The following is a 25,000-nucleotide window of genomic DNA, read 5'->3' on the forward strand; positions in this document are numbered from 1 at the left end:
CGGACGGCCAACTCCTCCTACTAGCCCTCCCGCTCCAGCAGGCCGCAGAGAATGGGGGTGGGAGAAGACTCCAAACCTCCCTCCACCCGCTCATTGTAGTGTTGATGCATATGTGTTCTAAGGTGCAATTAAAACCCAGGAGGGCATGGAGCTACCTGCCAAGGAGCAGCAGGTAAGCGCATAGTCCCTCCTGCTAGCCCTCAATGACTAAGTGTATTTAAAATTGAGAGGTGGGCAACGACGTCAGGGGTGAGGTATACACCCTGATGGTGATTTGGACTCCGTGATTGTGCCCACCCCCAAGATCCTATATGTATGTGTAATGAGAGTGTGAATGTGAAAATTATGCTGAAAACTATCTTGACCTGGGGCTTTATTTCTCATGAGATGCTGTTGGGCTTCATCATTCAGACATTGAAAGCGGTGAATCCAGACACACAATCTGTTCTTCAGTTTTAGATTAGATGAGATAGATTAGATTAGATTAGATTAGATGAGATAGATTAGATTAGATTAGATGAGATAGAGCTTTATTAACCCATCTGGTGGGTTTCTCTGGGAAATTCAGCTTCCAGTTGCAGAACACCAACAGAAGTTGCATATTACAGAGTTAGAATATCAAATAAAGGGGAATGAGGGAGTGCGAACATAAGTATAAAAATATAGCATATATACACAAATATAAATACTAGTGCTGTCAGCGTTAAGCTTGTTAAAATGATGTTAACGCCATAAACGCATTATTGCCCCGTACGTGGGGCTGCACAATGCTAATGCATTGATGAGCTAACCACGCTAACACGTTGACTCCGTGCAGCCCCACGCACGGGACGATCCGCGTTAATGAGCTAACGGAGATTTGTCACGTTAATGCGGTTATGGCGTTAACGTCATTTTAACAAGATTAGCGCTGACAGCACTAATAAATACAGAATATATCATAGAAATAAATAGGAATACTAGTGAAATATACTCATTAAAGAGATGTAGACAGCCAAAGTCTAATGCACATTTCAACAATTGCAAGACTATTGCACAGTGATTATTGCACAGTGAAAAAACACTACAGCTTAGTCGCCCTCCTTTATCCTCCTGTTTCCCCTCACTCTCCCCTCCAGCGAGGAGTTAAACAGTTTGATGGCATGTGGGACAAAGGAGTTTTTAAGTCTGTTGGTCCAAGATTTTGGGAGGAGCAACCTGTTGCTGAGCAGACTCCTCTGGTTGTTTATGACCATATGCAGAGGATGCCCAACTTTCTCCATAATGTCCTGCAGTTTCTTTAATCCTCTGAGAGTGATCAAGATGGCGCCGAGTATGGCAGCCTCGTCGCGAGCTCCCCCAAGCAACGGCTTTCTTCTGTGTTTAATTTTACTTTTCCTTTATTTTTTCATGAGCAGCACTTGTCTCCTTGTGTACGACCGACAAACCTTACTGGACATAAAAGACGGTCTTTCTTATAACTTTCCGGAGTTCAAGTTTTGCAACACGGACGCTCCGTTTGCAGACCCCCCATTCATCTCACCTGAGACGCCTTTGTTCTCTGGCCCTGGAGGCAGCAAACGCCGACGCAGAGGGAGAAGATCTGGCGTTCTGGTTCGACTGAGACGGCGCACTTACAGACCACCGTTACCCAGTTTATTACTGGCTAATGTGCAGTCTCTGGAGAACAAGCTGTGCGAGCTTCGGGCACGGATCTCATTCCAGCGAGAGATGCGGGACTGCTGCGTGATCTGCCTCACAGAAACCTGGCTATCGGACAAAGTACCGGACTCCGCAATACAACTACTGGGGTTCTCCGTGCACCGCGCGGACAGGTCACAGGATCTTACTGGGAAAAGCAGAGGCGGTGGTGTATGTTTCATGATCAACAACAGCTGGTGTGATTATGCGAACGTGCACCCGGTCAAATCCTTCTGCTCACCGGACCTGGAGTACCTGATGATTAAGTGCCGGCCATTCTGGCTACCGAGGGAATTTACAGCAGTGATTATTACGGCTGTTTACATTCCCCCACAAGCCGACACTGACCGAGCACTCAGGGAACTGTACAGCGCGATCAGCAGCGAGGAAACCGCACACCCAGAGGCGGCGTTTATCACAGCCGGAGACTTTAATAAGGGAAACCTGAAGAAAGTCTCACCAAAACTCCATCAACACATCCTTTTCAACACACGTGGAAACCGGCAACTCGACCACTGTTACACCTCTTTCCGGGATGCGTACAAAGCCCTCCCCCGCGCCCCATTCGGCCAATCAGATCACTGCTCCATCCTGCTCCTGCCCGCCTACAGGCAGAAGCTGAAACAGGAAGCTCCAACCCGGAGGGCGGTGCACTGTTGGACGGACCAATCGGAGTCTGCGCTGCGGGACTGTTTTGATCACGCGGACTGGGAAATGTTTCACGTGGCCGCCAGAGACATTGATGAATACACAGACTCAGTCTGTGGATTTATCAGGAAATGCGTGGAAGATGTCGTCCCATCCAGAACAGTCAAATCCTTCCCAAATCAAAAACCCTGGATTAACGGAGATGTTCGCGCGGCACTGGCGGCACGGAACACCGCCTTTGCCTCCGCGAACACATCGGACTACAAACACGCACATTACCAACTCCGGAAGACGATCAAAGCAGCCAAACGTGAGTACAGGGACAGGGTGGAGCAACAGTTTGACAACCCTCGGAGTATGTGGCAGGGACTAAACACGATCACAGACTTTAGAGGGAAAACCAGCACACCGCAGACCACGGCCTCTCTGTGTGAGGATCTAAACGTATTCTACGCTAGATTCGACACAGCGAACACCATGAGACCGGACAGTGTGCACACCGCAGATGACGTCAGTGCGCACACTGTGTCTGAGGAGGATGTGCGGAAGTGCTTCAGGAAGGTGAACGCACGCAAAGCTACTGGTCCGGACGGGATTCCCGGCCGCGTCCTCAGGTCATGCGCGGCTCAGCTGGCTGGAGTGTTCACGCACATCTTCAACCTTTCCCTCTCTCTGTCTGTAGTCCCAGCCTGCTTCAAAATGGCCACCGTCGTCCCTGTACCCAAATCCTCCACCATCTCCTCATTGAACGACTGGCGACCTGTAGCCCTGACCCCCATCGTAAGCAAATGCTTCGAGAAGCTGGTCAGGGACTTCATCCGCTCTGCACTACCCGACTCACTGGACCCTCTACAGTTTGCATACCGCCACAACAGGTCCACTGATGATGCCATAGCCCTGACACTACACACTGCCCTGTCACACCTGGAGAAGAGAGACACGCATGTGAGGATGCTGTTTGTAGATTACAGCTCAGCATTCAATACCATCGTTCCCTCGAAGCTGGACAGGAAACTGCAGGATCTAGGACTGAGCAGCTCCCTCTGCAGCTGGATCCTTAGCTTCCTGTCTGACAGACGCCAGGTGGTCAGACTGGGCAGCATCACCTCATCCCCCATCACACTGAACACTGGTGCTCCACAGGGGTGTGTACTGAGCCCTCTCCTGTACTCACTCTACACCTACGACTGCACAGCCACTAACAGCTCCAACATCATTGTGAAGTTTGCGGACGACACTACAGTGGTGGGTCTTATCACCAACGGTGATGAGACGGCTTACAGGGAGGAGGTCAGCGCCCTGACCCACTGGTGTCAAGACAACCATCTCACCCTCAACGTCGCAAAGACAAAGGAGTTGATAGTGGACTTCCGGAGGTGCAGAGAAGTACACACCCCCATCACCATCAACGGCGCTGCTGTGGAGAGAGTGAGCAGCTTCCGGTTCCTTGGTGTACACCTGGCTGAGGATCTTACGTGGTCAGTACACACAAACAAAACAGTGAAGAAGGCGCAGCAGCGCCTCTTCTTTCTCAGGAGACTGAAAAGATTCGGCATGAGCCCCCGCATCCTCAGGACCTTCTATCGCTGTGCCATTGAGAGCATCCTCACTGGATGCATCACCACCTGGTATGGCAACAGCACCGCCTACAACTGCAAAGCTCTCCAGCGAGTAGTGCGGTGCTCTGAACGGATAATTGGAGGTGAGCTTCCCTCCCTCCAAGACATCTACAGGAAGCGCTGCCTGAGGAAAGCGGGGAGGATCATCAAGGACTCCAGTCACCCCAGCCATAAACTGTTCAGACTGCTTCCATCAGGAAGGAGGTTCTGCAGCATCCGGTCCTGTACCAGCAGACTGAGAGACAGCTTCTTCCACCAGGCCATCAGACTGCTGAACACGTCATAGACACCTCAGCTTCACTACTGGAACTTCAACATTATGCACTCCACACTGTATATAAATGCCACTTGTTTTGCACATATTCAACTCTTTATATTTTATATATTTTATTATTATTATTATTATTTTTTTTTTTTTTACTATTTAAATTGTAAAAATGTGTATACACACACACACACACACACACACACACACACACACACACACACACACACACACACACACACACACACACACACACACACACACACACACACGTAGGAAAATATTTAGTATACACATCCAGAAATGCATACACTATTATATATTGTACATATATTTATTAGTTTCAGGTTGGCCATTCTTGTATTTTGCTCGTTTGTGTTGTTGTGTTTGCACATCTCTGTTGCTTGTGGGGCTCGCACACAAGAATTTCACTCGCATGTGCTGTGCCAGTGTGCCTGCACATGTGATGTGACAATAAAAAGTGATTTGATTTGATTTGATTTGCCACTGTCACCAGAGTGTCCAGCTTCATGCCAACCACAGAGCCTGCCTTCCTGATTAGTTTTTTCAGTCTGGATGAGTCCTTCTTTACTGTGCTGCTCCTCCAGCACACCACAGCATAGAATAGTACTCCTGCAACCACCAACCGGTAAAACATCCTCAGGAGCTTCCTGCAGATGTTGAAAGACCTCAGTCTCCTGAGGACGTACAGGTGCTGCATGTTGCATGACCAATGCAGTTTGTTGTCCACCCACAATCCAAGGTACTTGTACTTGTTGACCACCTCCACCTCCTCTCCCTCTATCTGAACTGGCAGTGAACCTGGTCTGGACCTCCTGATGTCCACAACCAGTTCCTTGGTCTTTGAGGTGTTGAGTTGCAGGTGGTTTGTGCGACTCCGTGTAACAAAGTTCCTCACCAGCCTCCTGTACTCCTCTTCCTAATCACCCCAGATACACCCCATGATGGCTGTGTTGTCTGCAAACTTCTGAAGGCATGATTCAGAGTTGTAGCAGAAGTCAGAGGTGTACAGGGTGAAGAGAAGAGGGGACAGCACAGTTCCCTGTGGTGCCGCAGGTTAGAGCCCAGATAAATGCCACACTCAGTTCCAGTAGCACTCATCTCTACATCAACTGTTCAGAGGAGACTGTGTTAATCAGGATTTTATGGTTAAATAGCTGCTAAGAAACCACTACTAAGGAAAAGCAACAAGCAGCATAGATCTGTTTGGGCCAAGAAACACAAGGAATGGACATTAGACCAGTGGAAATCTGTGCTTTGGTCTGATGAGTCCAAATTTAAGATCTTTGGTTCCATCCACCGTGTCTTTGTGTGATGCAGAAAAGGTCTCTACATGCATGATTCCCACCATGAAGCATGGAAGAAGAGGTGTGATGGTGCTTTGCTAGTGACACTGTTGGGGATTTATTGAAAATTGAAGACACACTGAGCCAGCATGGCTATCACACATCCTGTGCAACATGCCATCCCATCCTGTTTGCGTTTAGTTGGTCCATCATTTATTTTTCAACAGGACAGTGACCCCAAACACACCTCCAGACTGAGTAAGGGCTATTTGACCAAGAAGGAGAGAGATGGAGTGCTGCGCCAGATGGCCTGGCCTCCACAGTCACCTGACCTAAAACCAATCAAGACGGAGATGGACCGCAGAGTGAAGACAAAAGCGTCAGTGCTCAGCATCTCTGGGAACTCCTTCAAGACTGTTGGAAAATCATTTCAAGTGATGACCTCATGAAGCTCATCGAGAGAATGCCAAGAGTGTGCAAAGCAGTAATCAAAGCAAAGGGTGGCTGTTTTGAGGAATCTGAAATATAAAAAATGTTTTGAGTTATTTCACGCTTTTTTATTTAATAAATAATTCCACGTGTTCATTTGTAGTTTTACAGTGTATATAGTCATGAAAATAAAGAAAAAGCATTAAATGAGGAGAGAGAAACCAAGTCTGTTCTGCTATAAATTTATGTATAAAGTAAAGTAAATACACCTAATTCTGTTATGTTAAGAAAAAGCTACTTCGCAGTGTTTTTCAAAAAGTTTCCCGTTTTTTATTTTATTTTATAGGTGGTGCACATCAAGACACCGAAAACAACTGAAGACGGTTTTTTCGAGGTTCAGAGTGCAACAAGAACACCTGTACAACGATGGGCTGTACGCTCACTGACACTCTGTAAACTGGTATGTAGGAACACAGACTGGAGCACCATCTCTAGCTCAGAATCTGGCTTGGACTTATTTTGTATTATTGTAGGTTTTTTACCTTACAATATAAGGTGCCTATTGTGATTTGGCGCTATATAAATAAAATTGAATTTACTGAGGGGTCAGAGAAGGGTGAATGTGGGTTTGTCCTAGTTAAATGTTATGTTCCCCTAGATAGTTCAAGGGATGTCAAGAAATAACAATAAAACTCTCCAGGTTGAAAGTGTCAAAGGACATGACACAAATGAATTTATTATTGTTATTTTTATTACTTTAATTATTTATTTGTTAATAACTTAACTAAAAGAGACAGAAGCTACTATCACCACCAACAAGGAAGAACACAAAACACGTAGTTTGGTCAAAACAATTATAAATGATCAAAACACACTCTTCTCCGCTGACTAGGAGGAAAGTTACAAGCAAACAGCACACACTATAAAGAGGATGACACTCTGGCACCAGAGCTCGAATTTGCTTGACACAAACCTCCAGTGTTAATTTTGACAGAAAATTTTGACTAAAAATTTTTATTAAACATAATTTACACATCTTAAGTCTTTTAGTTTAGTTATACTTTTAGTAGACTAAATCTAAAGTTGATTTAATAGACTAAAATATAAAGTGTAAAAGTTTGTCATGTTTTTACTGGTGAGAGTTGATCCACATGGTTTAAAAAGAGTCTTTTTTCACACCTGTAGTGTTTACTCCATTCAAATGGGACTCTGCTGTATTCTCCCATTTGGTGAAGTTTGTTTGTGCAGGTGTTCAGTTCAGTTCATTTTTATTTCAAACATTTCAAACATGTGCCTTCACAATCATTACAAAATATCGTTCCATTATTTGTTTGAAAAGGAGTAGGCAGAAGTATTTACTTATTTGTCCCTACCCCCTCAAGTTTTACCTCTCATTCATTTAATTTTTTTTAAGTCTTAAATTAAACAAACAACATATGAAACAAAAGTAAAGCAAAACAAAACAAAACATACATAAATCAAAAACAAGAAATTAGCACCACAGTATAGTTTCTTTCATGTGAAAAATACAGAATGTGTATATTTGCAGATACACAAGTTATGGAAAAACAAACAAACCAAAACAAAAAAACAAACAAACAAAAAAACACAGTAAATACAGTGTGGACCAAAATAACCACACCGAGATCCTTTGGATAGGCTGGTCTCGGTACGGTTAAAAAAAAAACCCTCCAGAGCAGTTTGTTTAATGTCTGAGCATGTGCTGACCCCGATCCGAGCCAACTATCATGTGTGTTGCAGGTTTGAGCTAAAAAAACATCCTGCTGTATGCTTTGTATTCTCAATGCGGGAACTATAGTTGTGTCTCTACGGGCTAGCAGCTAGCCATGAAATAACTATAAATTCTCTGTGTTCAGCAGTACAAAACACTGCACTTTCTTCCTGTACTTACTTTTGTTTCTCTTTCCCCAAACACATCAGGCCAATGAGTTTACTGAACATTAGTGTGTGGTTTGTAATTATGGATTTTGGCTTATTTGGAGTTCAATTGGATTTTTTGTTGTGTGAAAACGAAACAAACCAAGACAAAAGCTACAAGTTTACAAACTCATTAACTGATTCAGACCAGAGTAAATGAGCTACAGGTGTGTGTGGCCGAGGAGTGGGTTCAGGGTGTACATGAGGCTGTGGTTGGCTTGTTTGCGTGCAGATCCTGCACCACCAAAACCTGGTTGGGCCCTGGGCATTGTTGGAGGAAGAGTGGGTAAAGGTTAGGTGTCGGAAATGCATTCCTGCCCGTGCACTGTTGGCTCTGGGTCCATTGTGTAACTGGCGCCACCAACATTAACAGGACGATTACATTAGAGCCTCTTATTACGTGCTTTGTTTGGGTTTCCAGCAATCAGAATCAGAGAAATTGTATTAATCCCAGATGGAATTTTTTTTTAAAAGATTTCGGGTCATACTCGAACTCAGGCTGTCCACTCTCAGCCATGCAAGATACATGCTCATCCGACTGCGTTTGATCATCAAAATTTTCTTTTTTGAAAAAGTGGAAATGGGTTAACAAAAATGTGGAAAAGCAAGTGGTGCTGAAAACAAGCTCCACATTCCTTGTCTTCAGTCGCCACTTATAAAGCAATTAGGTCATGTGAGGGAAAACTTCCTTGCTTTGGAAACAAAGCAGTCAGTGGTAATAAATAAAAACTGCATGGTTCTAGGCTCATTCTGTGTTTGTATATGTAAACCAGGTGTTGAGGAACGTGGCATCTCTCCTTTCTGCAGAGCTGAGATTTGCTACACTCTTCATGGCTGTCATCTGGTTCTGCATGGCTTTCAGGTAAGTTCCCAATTTCAATTCAACTTTCGATTCAATTTTATTTATATGCTGCCAAATCACAACAACAGTTGCCTCAAAGCACTTTATATTGTACGGTAAAGACCTAAAAATAAAAGGGAGAAAACTCCAACTATCACACAACCCCCTTTGAGCAAGCACTTGACAACAGTGGGGAGGGAAAATTCCCTTCAACAGGAAGAAACCTCAGTCAGAACCAGGCGGGCAGCCATCTGCCACAACTGGTTGGGCTGAGGGGAGGAAGACAGGATAAAAGGCACACTGTGGATGACAGCTAGAGATGAATAATAATTTATGCATAATGAAAGCAGTGGTGTATAGATGCATAGTAAGTGGAAAAAGGTGAATGAAGAAGAAACTCATGAAAAACATGTTTTCTAATGGTTAAATTCTTATTTCCAATCCAATCCAACTTTATTTATAGAGCACTTTAAAAACAACATGGCTGACCAAAGTGCTTTCCAGTAAAAGAAAAACAGATAAAAGTTAAAAACCATACATTAAACAGACAAAGAAAGTTAAATAACAATAAAATAAATACATAAATTAAAAAAGGGATAAAATAAATCAGTAAATATTAAAACAGGAGTAAAATAGACAATAAAATATACAATAAATAAAACTAACAAAGTAAAAAAAGACTAAGAGCAACCAAAAGCTGACTAAAACTGACTACAAGCTGACTGTGGTTCTTCTCCTTAAAAACCTTAGAAAAAAGGTGTGTTTTTAAAAGTGATTTGAAGATTTCAAGTGTTGGGGCCAGCCAAATATGGAGGGACAACTTATTCCTTAATTTCGGGCCACAACAGCGAACCCATGTGGAAAAGAAATAGAAAAAAACTTATAAAAGACTTGCATCAGATTTGGCCTACTTCATATAGTGAATCATATAAGGCTTATATGATTTACTCATGAAAGTGGCCACTTTCTCATTACTTTCATATATTGTTTTAGGAAGTATCCAAAACATACAAGTTTCATTCATATAATTTTTGAAGGGATCTTATATCTGTTTTCACTCTTGTATGCTTTTCATACAAGTTTCACACAAGACAGATACAAACTTTATAAGATTTATATATATCTTTTCCATATGGGAAAGCTCAGTCCCCCTGGTGTTTCAGTCTCGACATGGGGACAGCAAGGAGTGGCTGGTCAGTTGATCTGAGAGACATTTGTGGAGTGTATAGGTGTAGAAGGTCTGACAGGTAAGTAGGAGCCAAGCCATTCAAAACTTTAAAAGCAAACAATAAAAATTTTAAATGAATTTTAAAATGGACAGGAAACCAGTGTAAAGAGGCAAGAACAGGGCTAATGTGCTCGTGTTTGTGTGTACCTGTCAGCAGGCGAGCAGCAGCATTCTGGACCATTTGCAAGTGGGATAGTGAAGCCTGATCAATACCAATATAAAGTGTATTACAATAATCAAGTGGTGAGTGGTCACAAATGCATGTAAAACTCTAAGTCACAAAAAGAGATAATAGGTTTGACTTTAGAGAGCTGCCTCAGCTGAAAAAAGCCATTTCTCACCACTCTACCTATCTGTTTGTCCATTTTAAGAGCTGTGTCAATTTTTACTCCAAGGTTGCTGACAATTGGTTTGACACAGGATGTAAGAGGACCCAAGTCAGGTGGTGGGACACCAGGGCCACTCGGCCCAAATATAATGACCTGTCTTCTTTTCATTAAAATTAAAAAAAAATTCAGAGCCAACCATGCTCTGAGGCATTCTAAAATAGGCCTGAGGGAGTGAGGGTCATTATGTTTCTGTCATGGCTACCGGACAGACTTACAAGCAGACAGAGTTTTTTGAAGACAGTCAAAAGAAATCAGTTTATTAACAACGGGGAACACCTGAGTGCTATATATATGTACAGTGAATTGGGAGGGGGGTCCAGGGCTCCAGGGAGAGGGGGTAATCCTCACACTCACTCCTCATCAACCACACTGGCTCCCAAATCTTCACTCACACCACCACACACAGGAAGGGTCCGTAATCTGGTCCAGGAGGGGGATATTCAGGAGATTCAACGTTCCAACGGCGAACTGCTCTGTGCCACTGCCTTAAATAGTAGCTGGGGAAATCAGCCAGATCAGCAGCAAGTGGTGACAATCACGCAGGTGTGTGGGCCAAGCGCGAGAGCCTGTAACGAGCTCTGCCCAAGCAGAGAGGAGCGAGGGAGAGGCAGAGAGGAAGAGAAAAACAAAAACAAAACCTGTAGCCAGTGTGAGCCAGCCAGAGAGACACGGGGACCATGACAGTTTCAGGGGTAGATAAATCTGACAGTCATCTGCATAACAATAAAATGACACTTTATGTTTGTTTGTTTTTAATAATATGGCCAAAAGGAAGTAAATAAATGCTAAAAAGAAGGGGCCCGAGGATGGATCCTTGAGGTACACCACATGGGAGGGGGGCAGAGGATGAATAAAATTTACCAAGTGAGACTGAGAAACTTCTGTCAAACAGATATGACCTGAACCACTCCAAGGCTGTGCCTCTAATTCCAACATGATGTTCTACGCGAGAAATTAAAATGTTGTGATCTACAGCATCAAAAGCTGCTGTGAGATTCAAAAGCACAAATAACACGGAATTCCCAGAGTCAGCAGTTAGTAAAATATCATTAAAAACTCTTAAAAGTGCAGACTCTGTGGTGTGAAGTGCTTTAAAACCTGATTGAAATACTGCAATTTTTTTTTTTTTGACTGTTTAAAAAAGTCTGCAGCTGTGAAGACACGTTTCCAAAATTTTAGGAACAAAGGGAAGCTTTGAAATAGTTCTGAAATTATACAACAAAGAGGCATCCAGGCCACGGCGTTTCAGCAGAAGCTGGACCACTGCCTGTTTAAAAGTTACAGGTACATCACCTAAAGTCAGGCTGCTGTTCATAAGCCTTTGAATATAAGGTCCAATAGTCTCCCAAACTTCTTTTAAAAAAGCGATGGCGAAGGACATCACTGGGAGAGCCAGACTTGATTTGGGTAACAATTTGCCCCAGATAAGACAGAGACACGTGGTCAAAATGGCTAAAACTGCCAAAGGTGTGATAATAAGTTATTTGTAAAGAAATTCATTAAGTTGTTACTAATTAAGGTTAATCTCCTAAGATCCGAACTCTTCCAATGGCATGCATCTTTTAATTCTCTTTGATATTTGGGCTGATTGGGACCTGATGAATGTAAAAACAAAGAATTGCCAGATTTTTACCTGATTTTTGTTTCTGGCAAAAATGAGATCCACATATGAGGATATTCGTTTAAAATTTCAATAGAACAGTGGCAGCATGATGTCCTTGTAAGTGGATATCAGGCCCTTGTAGAGCAAAATATAGTATTTTGGTCTAAACAACAAAAATGTGATGTCCACATATGTGGACGCCAGGTCCAAGGAAGTTAAAGGAATGGTTCGCTCAACAGACCTTTGACATTTTGTCACCATGGCTACAATGCTGAAGAAAAATCTGGTGTTGTTTTTTCTTCAATAGTAAGATTAGTAAGATTTATGCTATTGACAATTACTGAGAATAGTAAGATTTTCCAGGTTTAGGGCTGTTTTAAAGAGCAGCGATCCATTTTTCCAGACTAAATGAAGATCTGATAAATAAGTGATACACCATTTCATCTCCAGCTTATGGTTATCTGCTTTAAGGTGCACATCTTAGAGTTACACCAGGGAGTCAAGTACTTCTTACTAGAGACTTTCTTTTTCAGAGGAGCAGCAGGATTCAGAGTCACAGTAAAGATGTAATACTATTGTGGGAGTCGAGTTCAGGTAGCTTACCTGCACGGTTTCTTAATATAGTTATAATTTGGGAAATCTTTAAATAGTTGTCTACCAAGAGCTTGATGAGCAGGCATAGAAAGGACAGCCTCCAGGAGAAACTCCACCCACAGGTGGGTCAGCGAAGCAGAGAATTCGTTCTAAATATTTGCTCCCTGGTTTTTAGATCACTGAGGAAATAATTACCCTAACATGAATTGTATATGGTATTACCTCACAACAGATATGGGAATGAAATATGGCAACATTGCAGTTCACATGTCAGAATCCAAAATGGTAAATGGCCTGTATTTATATAGCGCTTTACTAGTCCCTAAGGACCCCAAAGCGCTTTACATATCCAGTCATCCACCCATTCACACACACATTCATACACTGGTGATGGCAAGCTACATTGTAGCCACAGCCACCCCAGGGGGGCACTGACAGAGGCAGACTGACTGAATAGAGTCTAGAGTCTAAAGTGATATGATGACGAGTCACTTTTATTCTTAACCTTTTGTTAATTCAGCGTCTCATGTTTTTTACAGCTTTTATGGCTTGTCTGTGTGGTTCCCTGACATGATCAAACACCTTCAGCATGAAGAGTATGTGTCTAAGGTCCAGGTAATGTCATCTACTCATAAAAGAGTCTTAATACAGTATCATTTCAAATCTGGTTGATGTATTATCTTGTGTATGTGTTTTATGTATTAATTTGTACCATATATGCTACATCAGGCGGTTTTTTTTTTTTTTTAGCTATGTGTATTTTTTGCAAAATATATTTTAACATTTATTTCAGCTTTTTGGGGGTAAAAACAACAACAACAAAAATTCACCCTGATGACACAGAAGGCAAACCACTTACAAAAACTCATATATCGAATATAATAAACTTGGCTTTAAAGGGTTAAAAATGAATCAAACAAGATTTGAGCACAGAAAACAGATTTTCATTGTTTTGTTTCTCTCTAGGTTATCCATAAAAAACGAGTGGAGAACATGATTTTTGACTTTCCTTTGGAGAACCAGATCCATGAAGAAGTAGAATACATCCGTGACAAGTAAGCTTTAATGCTGCTTAAATTCACTGCTGGCTTGAGGTTTATCTACTTAAATATGCTGTAATTTAATATTCATTCGCTGCTGTTTCCCCTCTCATCTGAGAAGCTTCTTCAGTTCTAAGAGCAACTGGTGGAGAGTCCCAGATTTTAAGGCCTATGGGAGTGTCTCCAACAGGGACATGGACCCCCTATTGACCCTCTACCTAATCAAGATGTGAAAACGGGTGTGGGTCACAATCAGCCAAGGTTTTGGGTGAACCCATTGTGAAACCTGGCCCCACCTTATCATGGGATGTACTGAGGTCAAATGGCCCAGGATGTGAGTGGGCGTTATTCCGTCTGGGAAGGGATCTCAAAACTGGATTATAGATGGCAGACAGTTGGTGTCGTAAACCCCCGCCTGTTTAAAGATGGTTGTTCACAGTGGACATAGATGGCTTCTTTCACTCCTCTTTCACTGTCTTCTCTGTCCAAAATGTGAACATTGACATCCTCAAAAGAGTGACCTTTGTCGTTTAGATGCAGATGGACAGCCGAGACTTGTCCCGTCGAGGTGGCTCTTCTAAGATGATCTCCTGTCTGAACTAAGGAAAGAATGGTTTCTTTTGTCCTGTCCGGTCTAAGAGAAAGAGCTTCATTAAAATAGGGATTTGTGTTGGTGTGTGGGACTGTAGCTGATAAGTTTATATTGTTAAATGGTAAATATGAGACAATGCATTTTAGATCATTTTATGGAGAAATGCAAAGTGATGTAATGAGTAGTGCAACAACTTACTTTCTCCTGGGAGTAAATTGTTAAGTGATCGATAAGGAAATCAGAATCACTAAATTCTAAATAATTCACATGCCCAGTCATAGAGACTGTGTGCATGACGGTTCATGTGGACACTGCCTGTGTCATCTGTGCTTAAAGTGATCGAGCCAGTAACCTAACAATCAGAGGCTTGGTGAAGTTATCCTCACTTCCTTCTGGACAGATACTGAAGCCCGAGCTTCCCCTAATTCATCCATCGGAGTGCAAGTGTGTGAATTTTAGATAAAAGTACTTAGGTATAGGTAAAAGCAAACTCTAGAGACAAGGGAATCTACCAGTAGCCCTTAAATCCAGTGATGTGAAAAAGCACCCAGGCAGTCTCACAATGATGTGTATGAGGTTAGTGCAATCTGGTAGAGGGGAGAACACATCAGCAAAGGGCTGCTGCAATTCAGAAACATCTGTTCTCCAGGCCATCACAAAGGAGCATAGCAAGACTGATAGAATTTGTTTGTCTGCCTGTAAATCAATCAATCTATCATTCGCCAGGATTGTTAGACAGTCTTCACCAGTCTCCATGATTGGGATAATAAATTTGCCTTGCTCCTGCCCTGTCAGTTGGCATCACCTCATAATCTTCATCATTCATTTGCCATGTGACTTTGAAGGGCCCTTGCCACTTCGCAAATAATTTAGTGGTGGAGTAATGGAGTAACATAAGCACTTTATCTTGTGGTATCCAGCAAATAGCTTTTCACAGGGAAATGGAATTGGAGGCCTGGAGTACCTTCTGCACTGCAAGCAACAGAAGATCCAATCACCAATACAATCAATGGTCCTAGTAGTGTTCATCATCACTAATGAACTTATGAATTGTGGGTTTTAGAGTCTTATTCAGCTGCTTCAACAGGCCATCTGTCTAGGGGTGATATCCACTGGTCAGAATCGACATAATACAGGGAGTGCAGAATTATTAGACAAGTTGTATTTTTGAGGGATAATTTTATTATTGAACAACAACCATGTTCTCAATGAACCCAAAAAACTCATTAATATCAAAGCTGAATGTTTTTGGAAGTAGTTTTTAGTTTGTTTTTAGTTTTAGCTATTTTAGGGGGATATCTGTGTGTGCAGGTGACTATTACTGTGCATAATTATTAGGCAACTTAGCAAAAAACAAATATATACCCATTTCAATTATTTATTTTTACCAGTAAAACCAATATAACATCTCCACATTCACAAATATACATTTCTGACATTCAAAAACAAAACAAAAACAAATCAGCGACCAATATAGCCACCTTTCTTTGCAAGGACACTCAAAAGCCTGCCATCCATGGATTCTGTCAGTGTTTTGATCTGTTCACCATCAACATTGCGTGCAGCAGCAACCACAGCCTCCCAGACACTGTTCAGAGAGGTGTACTGTTTTCCCTCCTTGTAAATCTCACATTTGATGATGGACCACAGGTTCTCAATGGGGTTCAGATCAGGTGAACAAGGAGGCCATGTCATTAGTTTTTCTTCTTTTATACCCTTTCTTGTCAGCCACGCTGTGGAGTACTTGGACGTGTGTGATGGAGCATTGTCCTGCATGAAAATCATGTTTTTCTTGAAGGATGCAGACTTCTTCCTGTACCACTGCTTGAAGAAGGTGTCTTCCAGAAACTGGCAGTAGGACTGGGAGTTGAGCTTGACTCCATCCTCAACCCGAAAAGGCCCCACAAGCTCATCTTTGATGATACCAGCCCAAACCAGTACTCCACCTCCACCTTGCTGGCGTCTGAGTCAGACTGGAGCTCTCTGCCCTTTACCAATCCAGCCACGGGCCCATCCATCTGGCCCATCAAGACTCACTCTCATTTCATCAGTCCATAAAACCTTAGAAAAATCAGTCTCGAGATATTTCTTGGCCCAGTCTTGACGTTTCAGCTTGTGTGTCTTGTTCAGTGGTGGTCGTCTTTCAGCCTTTCTTACCTTGGCCATGTCTCTGAGTATTGCACACCTTGTGCTTTTGGGCACTCCAGTGATGTTGCAGCTCTGAAATATGGCCAAACTGGTGGCAAGTGGCATCTTAGCAGCTGCACGCTTGACTTTTCTCACTTCATGGGCAGTTATTTGGCGCCTTGGTTTTTCCACACGCTTCTTGCGACCCTGTTGACTATTTTGAATGAAACGCTTGATTGTTCGATGATCACGCTTCAGAAGCTTTGCAATTTTGAGACTGCTGCGTCCCTCTGCAAGATATCTCACTATTTTTGACTTTTCTGAGCCTGTCAAGTCCTTCTTTTGACCCATTTTGCCAAAGGAAAGGACGTTGCCTAATAATTATGCACACCTGATATAGGGTGTTGATGTCATTAGACCACACCCCTTCTCATTACAGAGATGCACATCACCTAATATGCTTAATTGGTAGTAGGCTTTCGAGCCTATACAGCTTGGAGTAAGACAACATGCATGAAGAGGATGATGTGGACAAAATACTAATTTGCCTAATAATTCTGCACTCCCTGTACACAGGAATTCATAAAGCTCTCTCAGTGTGTGGAACATGAATGATGTGCTCTGGTCTGTCAGAATCTCTTTCAGGATTCCTATGAGAGGAAATAACCTGAAAGTAGGGATGGGTATTGATAAGATTTTCACGATTCCGATTCCATTTTCGATTCTGTTTAACGATTCGATTCTTTATCGATTCTTTTTAAAAAAGGAGAACACACAGGTCGAATAGCTTAGAACTTTGTTTTATATCTTCTCTTTGAACAAGATATAAATTTAGGAGTAACATGGCCTTACAAACCCAACAGTGAGATCTTAAGAGATCCAGCCTATGGCTCTTCTTTTTTTTTTTTTCTTTTTTTTTTTTTTTTGTGTGTCCCGTTTCGATCTTTAGCCATCAGAATTGTTGTCTTAAGGCCAAGAAAGATGCCGAGCGGATTTATTTTACCAAGTGGATCATCATGGCCTTGCCACATTGGTCCATTTGATTGACCTTTATTATAATTATGTATTTATTTTATTTTCAGTTGCTACAAACGGGACAGACATGACTGGGGGATAGGACAGGGAGAAAGAATGAAAGAAAGAGAGGGAGAGAAAGAAAACCAAAGGGGAGAAGAGACGGTGAGAAGGGGGGGAAGAAAGAAAAAAAACCAAACAAAACACCTGGATCACCTGTATGGAGAAAAAAAAACAGAAAAGAAAGCAAACAACAAAGAGCAACATAATAAATATAACACCATCACAATAAACTAGCTAGCAGTAGATATCAGTAGATACTAAATAATAAACGATATTGTGCAGCACGCAAGATAGACAGCGCACAATGTGCTTTGAGGCAGCAGCCAAGAAAGCTGTAGTCCGCGTCTGTGAACACCCGTGTGTACACCTGTGTGCATACCTGTGTGGATCAGCATGCTTGTATTCCAAAGGTTTCTCCATGTAACGATCTGCTAGGGAGTGAGGGGAGCCATAGCCCCGTCCCCCAGGGTATGAAGCAGGTATGGAGGAGATCCAGGCCCCAGATATCCAGAGGCCCCAGAGTACAAGGACCCGAGGTGGACCACCAAAAAGGGGGGGGGAACCGTGCCACCCTCCTGGGAAGAGCTGAGTAGAGCCCCAAACGAGAGGTCACCCCGCAGCTACGGAGCAGAGGCCAGAGGGGGTTGCAGTGGCGTGCCCACGGGCTCTGCCGGCAGCCAGCTATGCCAGAGAGGACCGAGCTTCAGGCCCAGAGGCCTGAGGGCACCCCACCCCCCGGAAGGGGCCCAGCTGGGTCACAGGCGCCAGGCCCCGCCAATCGGCCACCAGGAGTGAGCCGGTACATACATGAGCGCCCAGCCCCAGTCGACAAGAACCACCAACGCACCAACGTCTGAGGGCATCAGCCACCTGAAGGGAGTGTGGTGAGGGGAGATAGGCCTCCGTACTTTAGAGGGCCTGAGATGTACCCAGAGAGGTTGAGTCTAAGACCCAACCTGACATATAGACACAGACGAACAGGCACACGCGGACACAAACATGCATTCCTACCCCCATATACACAAGCAAATACTCTGCACTCACCCAACGTGTAGACAGACACAAATAGACACTGCACAGATAGTCGCACTCCCCAAACATACTCTATATCCCAGGTCCAGGTACCGCCCTCAGAGGGGCAAGCCGCACCTAGACCCAGGAGATGTAACCCATCTCTCTGGGGTGGAGGCAAGCGGACCACCTCCTTATCTGCAGTAGCAGGGAGGCCCCGCATCCCAGACCCCAGTCTGACGGCCAGCACCTCCTCCCAGCCCCCCAGCCTATGGCTCTTCAATGGGGTGTCACAGGGTCCCCAGGAAAAAAAATTGCAAATGTAAAATAATAAAATAAACATTCTTCTGTAGCAATAACAACGTATAACATAAATTATTCTGTAGCAATTACACAAGAATATCCAGTAATGTCCCTGCCTACAATTAAACACATTCACTTACCGAAAATCGGAGGCATCTGCTGTGGCAAATGGGTGCAAGCCTTTTACCACAAACTTAGTCACTGCTCAGTGACATTCGTCTATCCTGGCCTGAAAGGAGACGCTACCGGTAGACCCCAGCCAGTCTATTTACAAAATCAGCAGCTGCGCAAGGCAGGAACTATTTGCGGCCTTGATTCTGTTTTGGCCCTCTATTTAATTTTCACCGGCACTATGGGACAACTGTGAAAATTATTATGTGCATGCTTAAAATCCACACACAATAACTCCACCATAGCTCAGGTTCTGAACCAGGCTCTGGTGGATTAGTGACTGTGTACAGCCTGAATCCACTCATGCCTGGCATATACTACTACTGCCCGTCACCCCTCCCAGGGTATGGGCCGCCAAAGGTAGATCTCCAGAGATTTCTTCAGATTTGGTGTATACCCCATATACCTCATTGCATTCTTACTGGATGGTGTATGTTCATCCTGAGCCTTGGAGAGCTGGTGGCCCAGACCACCTGACCAACCTCTTTGAGTGTACACTCATTCTGGAAATGCCTGGGAGGGGTGGCAGGTGTTTGTTCTGCAGGTTGGGTACGGGTACATGGTAGCTAGCATGATGGCCACATCCTCACCTATTCTGATGTCTGCAGTGGAAGCATATAAATGAATATCTGTCACCATCAGCTCCAGCAGCCATTGTTCTCATTCAGACTCCCCCAGCTCCAGTCACCTTGGCAGCATCCTTCAGTAGGGTGAAAAACGCACAGTCCTGTCTGCTTTGAAAATGGTAAATGTACTGGTATTTATATAGCCCTTTTCTACTCTAAGTGAACAACCAAAGCACCTTTTACTACTATGACCTTGGAGACCGGTGGAGAGGTTGCCATTCCCAACCGGGACAGCAGGCTCTGCAGCAGCTTGGTCTACTTGTCCAACAAAGCCTGCAGCGACTCTAGGTGCTTAAACCCATGCTTGCTCTGGGTGCCACACAGCCATTTCAGCTAACATTTGCACCAGTGATGCTACTGGCTGCACCATTTATTACTCAGATGTCATCTAGTGGATACCTTAAGCACCAGTGTGGCAATAGCTAGTTCTGCTAGTAAGGATGAGGGTCAGCTTGTGATTCGTTTAGATATTTATTTGACACACTTTCAAATCAATTCAATAACATTCAGTTCAATTTTATTTTTTTTAAACACCAAATCACAACAACAGTTGCCTCAAAGTGCTTTATTATTGTAAGGTAAAGACCCTACAATAATTTAGATAGATAAGTATTAATATCCTCCTGCACAGCGATAAATATAAGAATATGATTTAGTCTTGAATTTTTTCTGGCTTGTTACTGGTATGCTTTCTTGGCATAAGCCTAAAGAACCACAGAACCCTTGCTGTACCGTGTGATTCCTGGCTCAGTTTGTCATAAAATAGTTCCTACAGGTGAAAACTAAAAAGGGTGAGTTGGTATTTGACTGAATAAAAATAGCTTGGAATGGACAGGGATTGAGATGTAATGTATTTTGGTTAAATTAAGGGCAATTTGTGATTTGGGCTGTACCTCTGACTCTGAAGGACAAGTTATTAAAAAGGACATCCACAGGCATCGGCTGTTTTTATCTGTCTTCAGAGTTGAGCTAAAGCTTCAAATACAGCTGTTGCCAAAACATATCGCTGCAATTTGTTCGTATTACCAAATATATATTAAAAAACAAACAACAACAACAGCAAACCAATATTCACCTATACTTAATACTCTAACTCTGGGTATTTTAACATAGGGGTTAGAGCTAGAGCTCTACACTTGTGCAGGTACCATTCACAGCTGAACCTTAGCATTCTCAAATAAGGGAATGCATCTTCAAGTTTTCAGTACAGATATAATGTATATTTTGTTATATATTTTACAAACTTCTATGCTCTTTTAGAATAAAATGCACAGAATCAGGTTTAACTTTCAGTTTGACATGAACCACATGATTATGTGGCAGGATGAATGTTATCCCTCGGTCCAACCCACTTTTAGCCTGGCCCATTAGGGGGCGCTGGTATAAATAGTGGCCATTTGAGTGTCTCTGCATTGCTTGCCTGTGATCTCCTTTTTGGTCACCTGACTTCCTCGGTGTGGTAGAGATCGTTTGTGGGTTACTCCTCTAAAGTCTCCATCGCGGCTGGTCGTAGCTATAGAAGCCTCCTCTGAGCTATTCTGCTTACATTCTATGACCCGGCTTACTTGGTACGTAATCAACTTTTGTTACGCTCTCTGCCTTCTATTGTTCGTTTATAGTAATTATTTATTATGTTTCGCAGGAAGTGTGGACCTTAGTTTTGCGCCAAGCTACGTGAACTGAAGTGCTGCTGTTTTGCCTTGCTGTGCTTTTACCGTCTGTTCCCGTTGTGAGAATTCTTTCCCTGCTGCTGTCGGCTTTTACAGTGGACGTCGGCGTGGACAACGGCCATATGCATGCCGGTTATCGGAGTCAGCTGGCGTGCATATTGATCGACTGTTAACTTTTCGTCGTGTGGACGGCAAGTTGGAGCAGTACGGCGATTCCGTTTGCTCCAGATTTTAGAGTTTTATCCAGATTGTATGTTGTTTTATTGCTTTTGATTTGTAGTTTGGATTTTTGTTACACCACTGGTGGGAGGCCCTTTTTCTAGCTGTAGATCACCAGTGTGGTCCTGCAGTTGGGTTATCCCCCGGTGCTACACATTAGTTTGTTGTAATATATTAAAATTTTCTTTGTTTCTTTTATTCAGATGCGGAGTGCCGACGTGGAGGAGACTAGGGTGCCTTGGTGGTGGGATCCCTTGAGTGTACACACCCGCCTTGTTTAGTTTATTAGTGTGATAGTGTGTTGCACCTGTGTGTTGGTGTGTTTTCTTTCTTTAGTTTGTGTGTGGCATCCCTGTCCCTCCACTGGTAAGCCTCAGCTCTGAATACCCTTTTAAGCATATTTGTACTTGAATATTTATGATTGTGCTTTTATATGGTGTTTTAAATAATTATTAATAAATTGTTAATTTGTTTATTATTGAACCTCGTCTCTGGATTGAGTATAGCGAACCCAAGTGCCTTTTTGGTGATTTAGTGTTGTTTCCAGTATTCTCTGGGTGAAATTCCCAGGGTGGCGTTGTCGTTCTTTAAAACTGAAGAGTATTTACCTTATATCCCAACCTCGTCTCGCCACAATTATAACAGGGCTTCTTTTTCCATACATTGTATTGCCATGAAGATTGTTCCACCATTTTCACTCCAACATGCTTTTGCATGCTTCAACTTGTGTCAGTTTTGGATTTATGCCCACTGTCCATTCTGATTCTGTGCTGATAGCAATAGAAGTGAGAGTCCATGTTTTCCATTTCTCAATCTGTATTCTCACCTGTACTTGTGTTCTTGTAGATTATTGAACATCCTTTATATAGCATCCTTTAAAACTTATATATAGCCAAGTTCTAATTAAATCATTATCTTCTACTGATTCAAATATGAGAAATCTGCCAACAGCTAAGCTTGAGGAACGACTGGTCATGACCTACCTGAAACAGGAACAGATGAAATGCAAACTAGAATAAATTTTGCTGTGATGCTCATGGATTTGGGTTAGGGTTAGGCAGGAAAATTCAACGTTAGTATGGTGCATTATGTATTTACAGTGCTGCTTGAAACCATACCTACACCCTATGTGAATATTGTCTTCTTCAAAAATTGACTTTATGGTCATCATTTCATCCCTTTAAAAACTCTTTTCCAGCAGTTTCTAAATTGTTGTCACCTACAAACAACACACTTAAAAAACTAGGCACATAAAATGTATGCTTACTTCTTACTTCCTGAAACTTCAGAAACACTACCCTGTATGCAGGGACCCTCTGGAGACAAAACTCTGCTTTAGTTATTCCACTTAGTTATTTAGTTATTCAGCTTAAACAGAAACTGATAAAATGAGTCCCTTAAATAGTTTCTTCTCCCTCGTTTAAGTACCTGTTAAGGAAACATACCTGTAGTGGAGTTTTTGATTGTAGATAATTTTGTTTCGGTGCAGTCAGGTACTGACGTGTTGATATGTAACATTTACCAAGAAAGCTGTGGTTCTATTTTGAAATTGCCCTTCTGTCCCTAAGGATTTATATTCCTGAGGTAAATTTGAACTCAAGAACACAAGTCAGTGCTTTGATTTGAGAAAGGCTCTTTGTCCATCCCATTCTCATAGGTTCATCAATATAGAGATGAAGTCAGTGAAATTTAAAGACTCTCTGTTTGAAGACTGTCACTTTGAGAACATCAGGTCCTCTGAAACAGTGTTTGAGAACTGCACCATCCACTCCACTGTCTTCTACAACACAGGTAAGTTTGAATGGGACAATTTGTTGGAATTGGTTGCAGCTTTGGTATAGAAACGAATGTGAATGTGAGTGAAAATGGTTTCTACCCCTCAGGTATGAAAGGCTGATAGGGCATTATCGTCACTCTGCTGGGCGGGCAGGTGGATAGCACCGTCATCCAAGTTCGTCAATGCAATAACTAGAGAACTTTACATTTTTATAAAGGGTGTCTTTATTGAACGTTATACCTACATTTTCTTTCTTTTAATATAATGTTAATCTTTTGGGAGGGCTGTAGCACAGGAAGAACAGCAGGTCACCTACTAATGGGAAGATTGGTGGTTCAATCCCTGTCTGCTTCAGTCTCCATGCCAAATATCCTTGGGTGAGAAACCTACCTTAAGTTACTCTCTGATGCATCTATCAGAGTATGAATGTTAGATAGAAAGCACTTGCATAGAAAAAAAAATGCTTGTGTGGTTGAATGAGGCAAATGTGTAAAGCACTTTGAGTGCTCAGAGGGAGTAGAAAAGTGCTATATAAGAGCCAGTCAATTTATAATTTCAATATTTGTTTTTTGGATGACAGAAATCCCAGCGATTTTGAAAATATTAAACCAGGATTTACTCTACTGCTTTCCAATTGTCTGCCTCCAGTGATTTTCATTTAGAAATGTGGTTCCACATTTTTCATTAGTTTGAGAACAGTCACAGGCTTCAGCTAAACATTTTAATTTTTTATCACCAAAAATTAATATAATAATTACAATAATTAAAACTGTGAGGTTCTATGTCCCTGTCATTCAAGCCGCAGTTCATAACTACAGTGTTTGCCCCCTTCCTGATTTTCTATTTTTTGTGTATGTTTGTCACACAGGTCATCAAACAAATGTAAATATTAGACAAAGATAATACTAGTAAACACAGAATATAGTTTCTAAATCTCTAAATCTCTGAGTCAGAAAAAGGTTACAAAGCCAGTCCTGAAGCTGTGGGACTCCGGCAAACCAGAGTGAGCACTGTTGTAAAACATGGAACAGTGGTGAACATTGCCAGAAGTGACCGGGCACAGAAATTTACCCCATGAACGCAGTGACAACTTATCCAAGATGTCACAAAAGACCCCAGAACAACATGCAAAGAATGAATATATGTAGCTCTGTGTTCCAACATTCAGAAGAAGGAACTGCTGTCATGGCTAGAAAATGATGGGTTACATCACATATTCTATGGCAAGAGGGAGCCAGGACAATGGGGGGAGATATCATCACCACCCCCACCCGAGATTGTGTACCAAGGGCCAAGTACGATGGAAGAAGGATCGTTGAGTGTGAGAGGATTTGACCTGAAATATAGGATCGTGGAGAAGCTTAAAACCTGGACCCTCCACAGCTGGTTACCAAGATTACGTGAAGTACCCCTGAAGGTCTACTAGACGATGTGAATGCAGCACTATGGACATTCCTACTGTGACCATCATCAAGACTAATCAGCTGATCTACACCACGGCAGCAGTAATCAGCCAGAAGGAGCAGTACCCTCCATGGAGAAGGAGACTAGATGAAAAAATCAAGGTAGCACAAAGGGAGTTGCAGAAAGGTGCAATGAAGAAGGTGCCAAAGAAGTACGGCAAGCTGTCCATACCTGAGGCCTGGTGAACTGCCAAGCAAAGACTCACCTGAAGAGGTACTGAAGGCAGGAGAATGAACCTGGTGTTCTCCACAAAACTATTCAAGGTATACAATCAAGGTATGACAAGTGAAGAGCACTGCAAGAGTATTGGGGGTAGTGGATCCAAGAGCAGACCATAGCAACCTGCCTGAACAGGATCCAGAGATCCAAGAAACAGTTGGAC

The 25,000-nt window shown here is 42.7% G+C and overlaps 1 protein-coding gene and 1 long non-coding RNA gene across 2 annotated transcripts in view; both read left to right on the forward strand.

The window, feature by feature from the left end:
• Positions 1-25,000, forward strand: part of LOC146665452 (synaptic vesicle glycoprotein 2B-like) — a 51,386-nt gene that overhangs the window by 17,391 nt on the left and 8,995 nt on the right. Inside the window, exons 9-13 of the mRNA XM_085413144.1 lie at positions 6,295-6,408; positions 8,660-8,748; positions 13,081-13,156; positions 13,508-13,596; positions 23,035-23,168. Coding sequence (XP_085269270.1) covers positions 6,295-6,408; positions 8,660-8,748; positions 13,081-13,156; positions 13,508-13,596; positions 23,035-23,168 — 502 coding nt within the window. The remainder of the gene's footprint in view (positions 1-6,294; positions 6,409-8,659; positions 8,749-13,080; positions 13,157-13,507; positions 13,597-23,034; positions 23,169-25,000) is intronic.
• LOC146665453 (uncharacterized) lies at positions 20,795-21,984 on the forward strand. The gene is made up of 2 exons (XR_014912610.1): positions 20,795-21,056; positions 21,131-21,984. It is a non-coding gene; the product is annotated as an uncharacterized LOC146665453 (long non-coding RNA).

Source organism: Rhamphochromis longiceps, linkage group LG7 (genome assembly GCF_057381845.1).
Source record: "Rhamphochromis longiceps isolate RC_006_pf linkage group LG7, R_longiceps_female_GT1.1, whole genome shotgun sequence".
In the NCBI taxonomy this organism is placed as follows: domain Eukaryota; kingdom Metazoa; phylum Chordata; class Actinopteri; order Cichliformes; family Cichlidae; genus Rhamphochromis; species Rhamphochromis longiceps.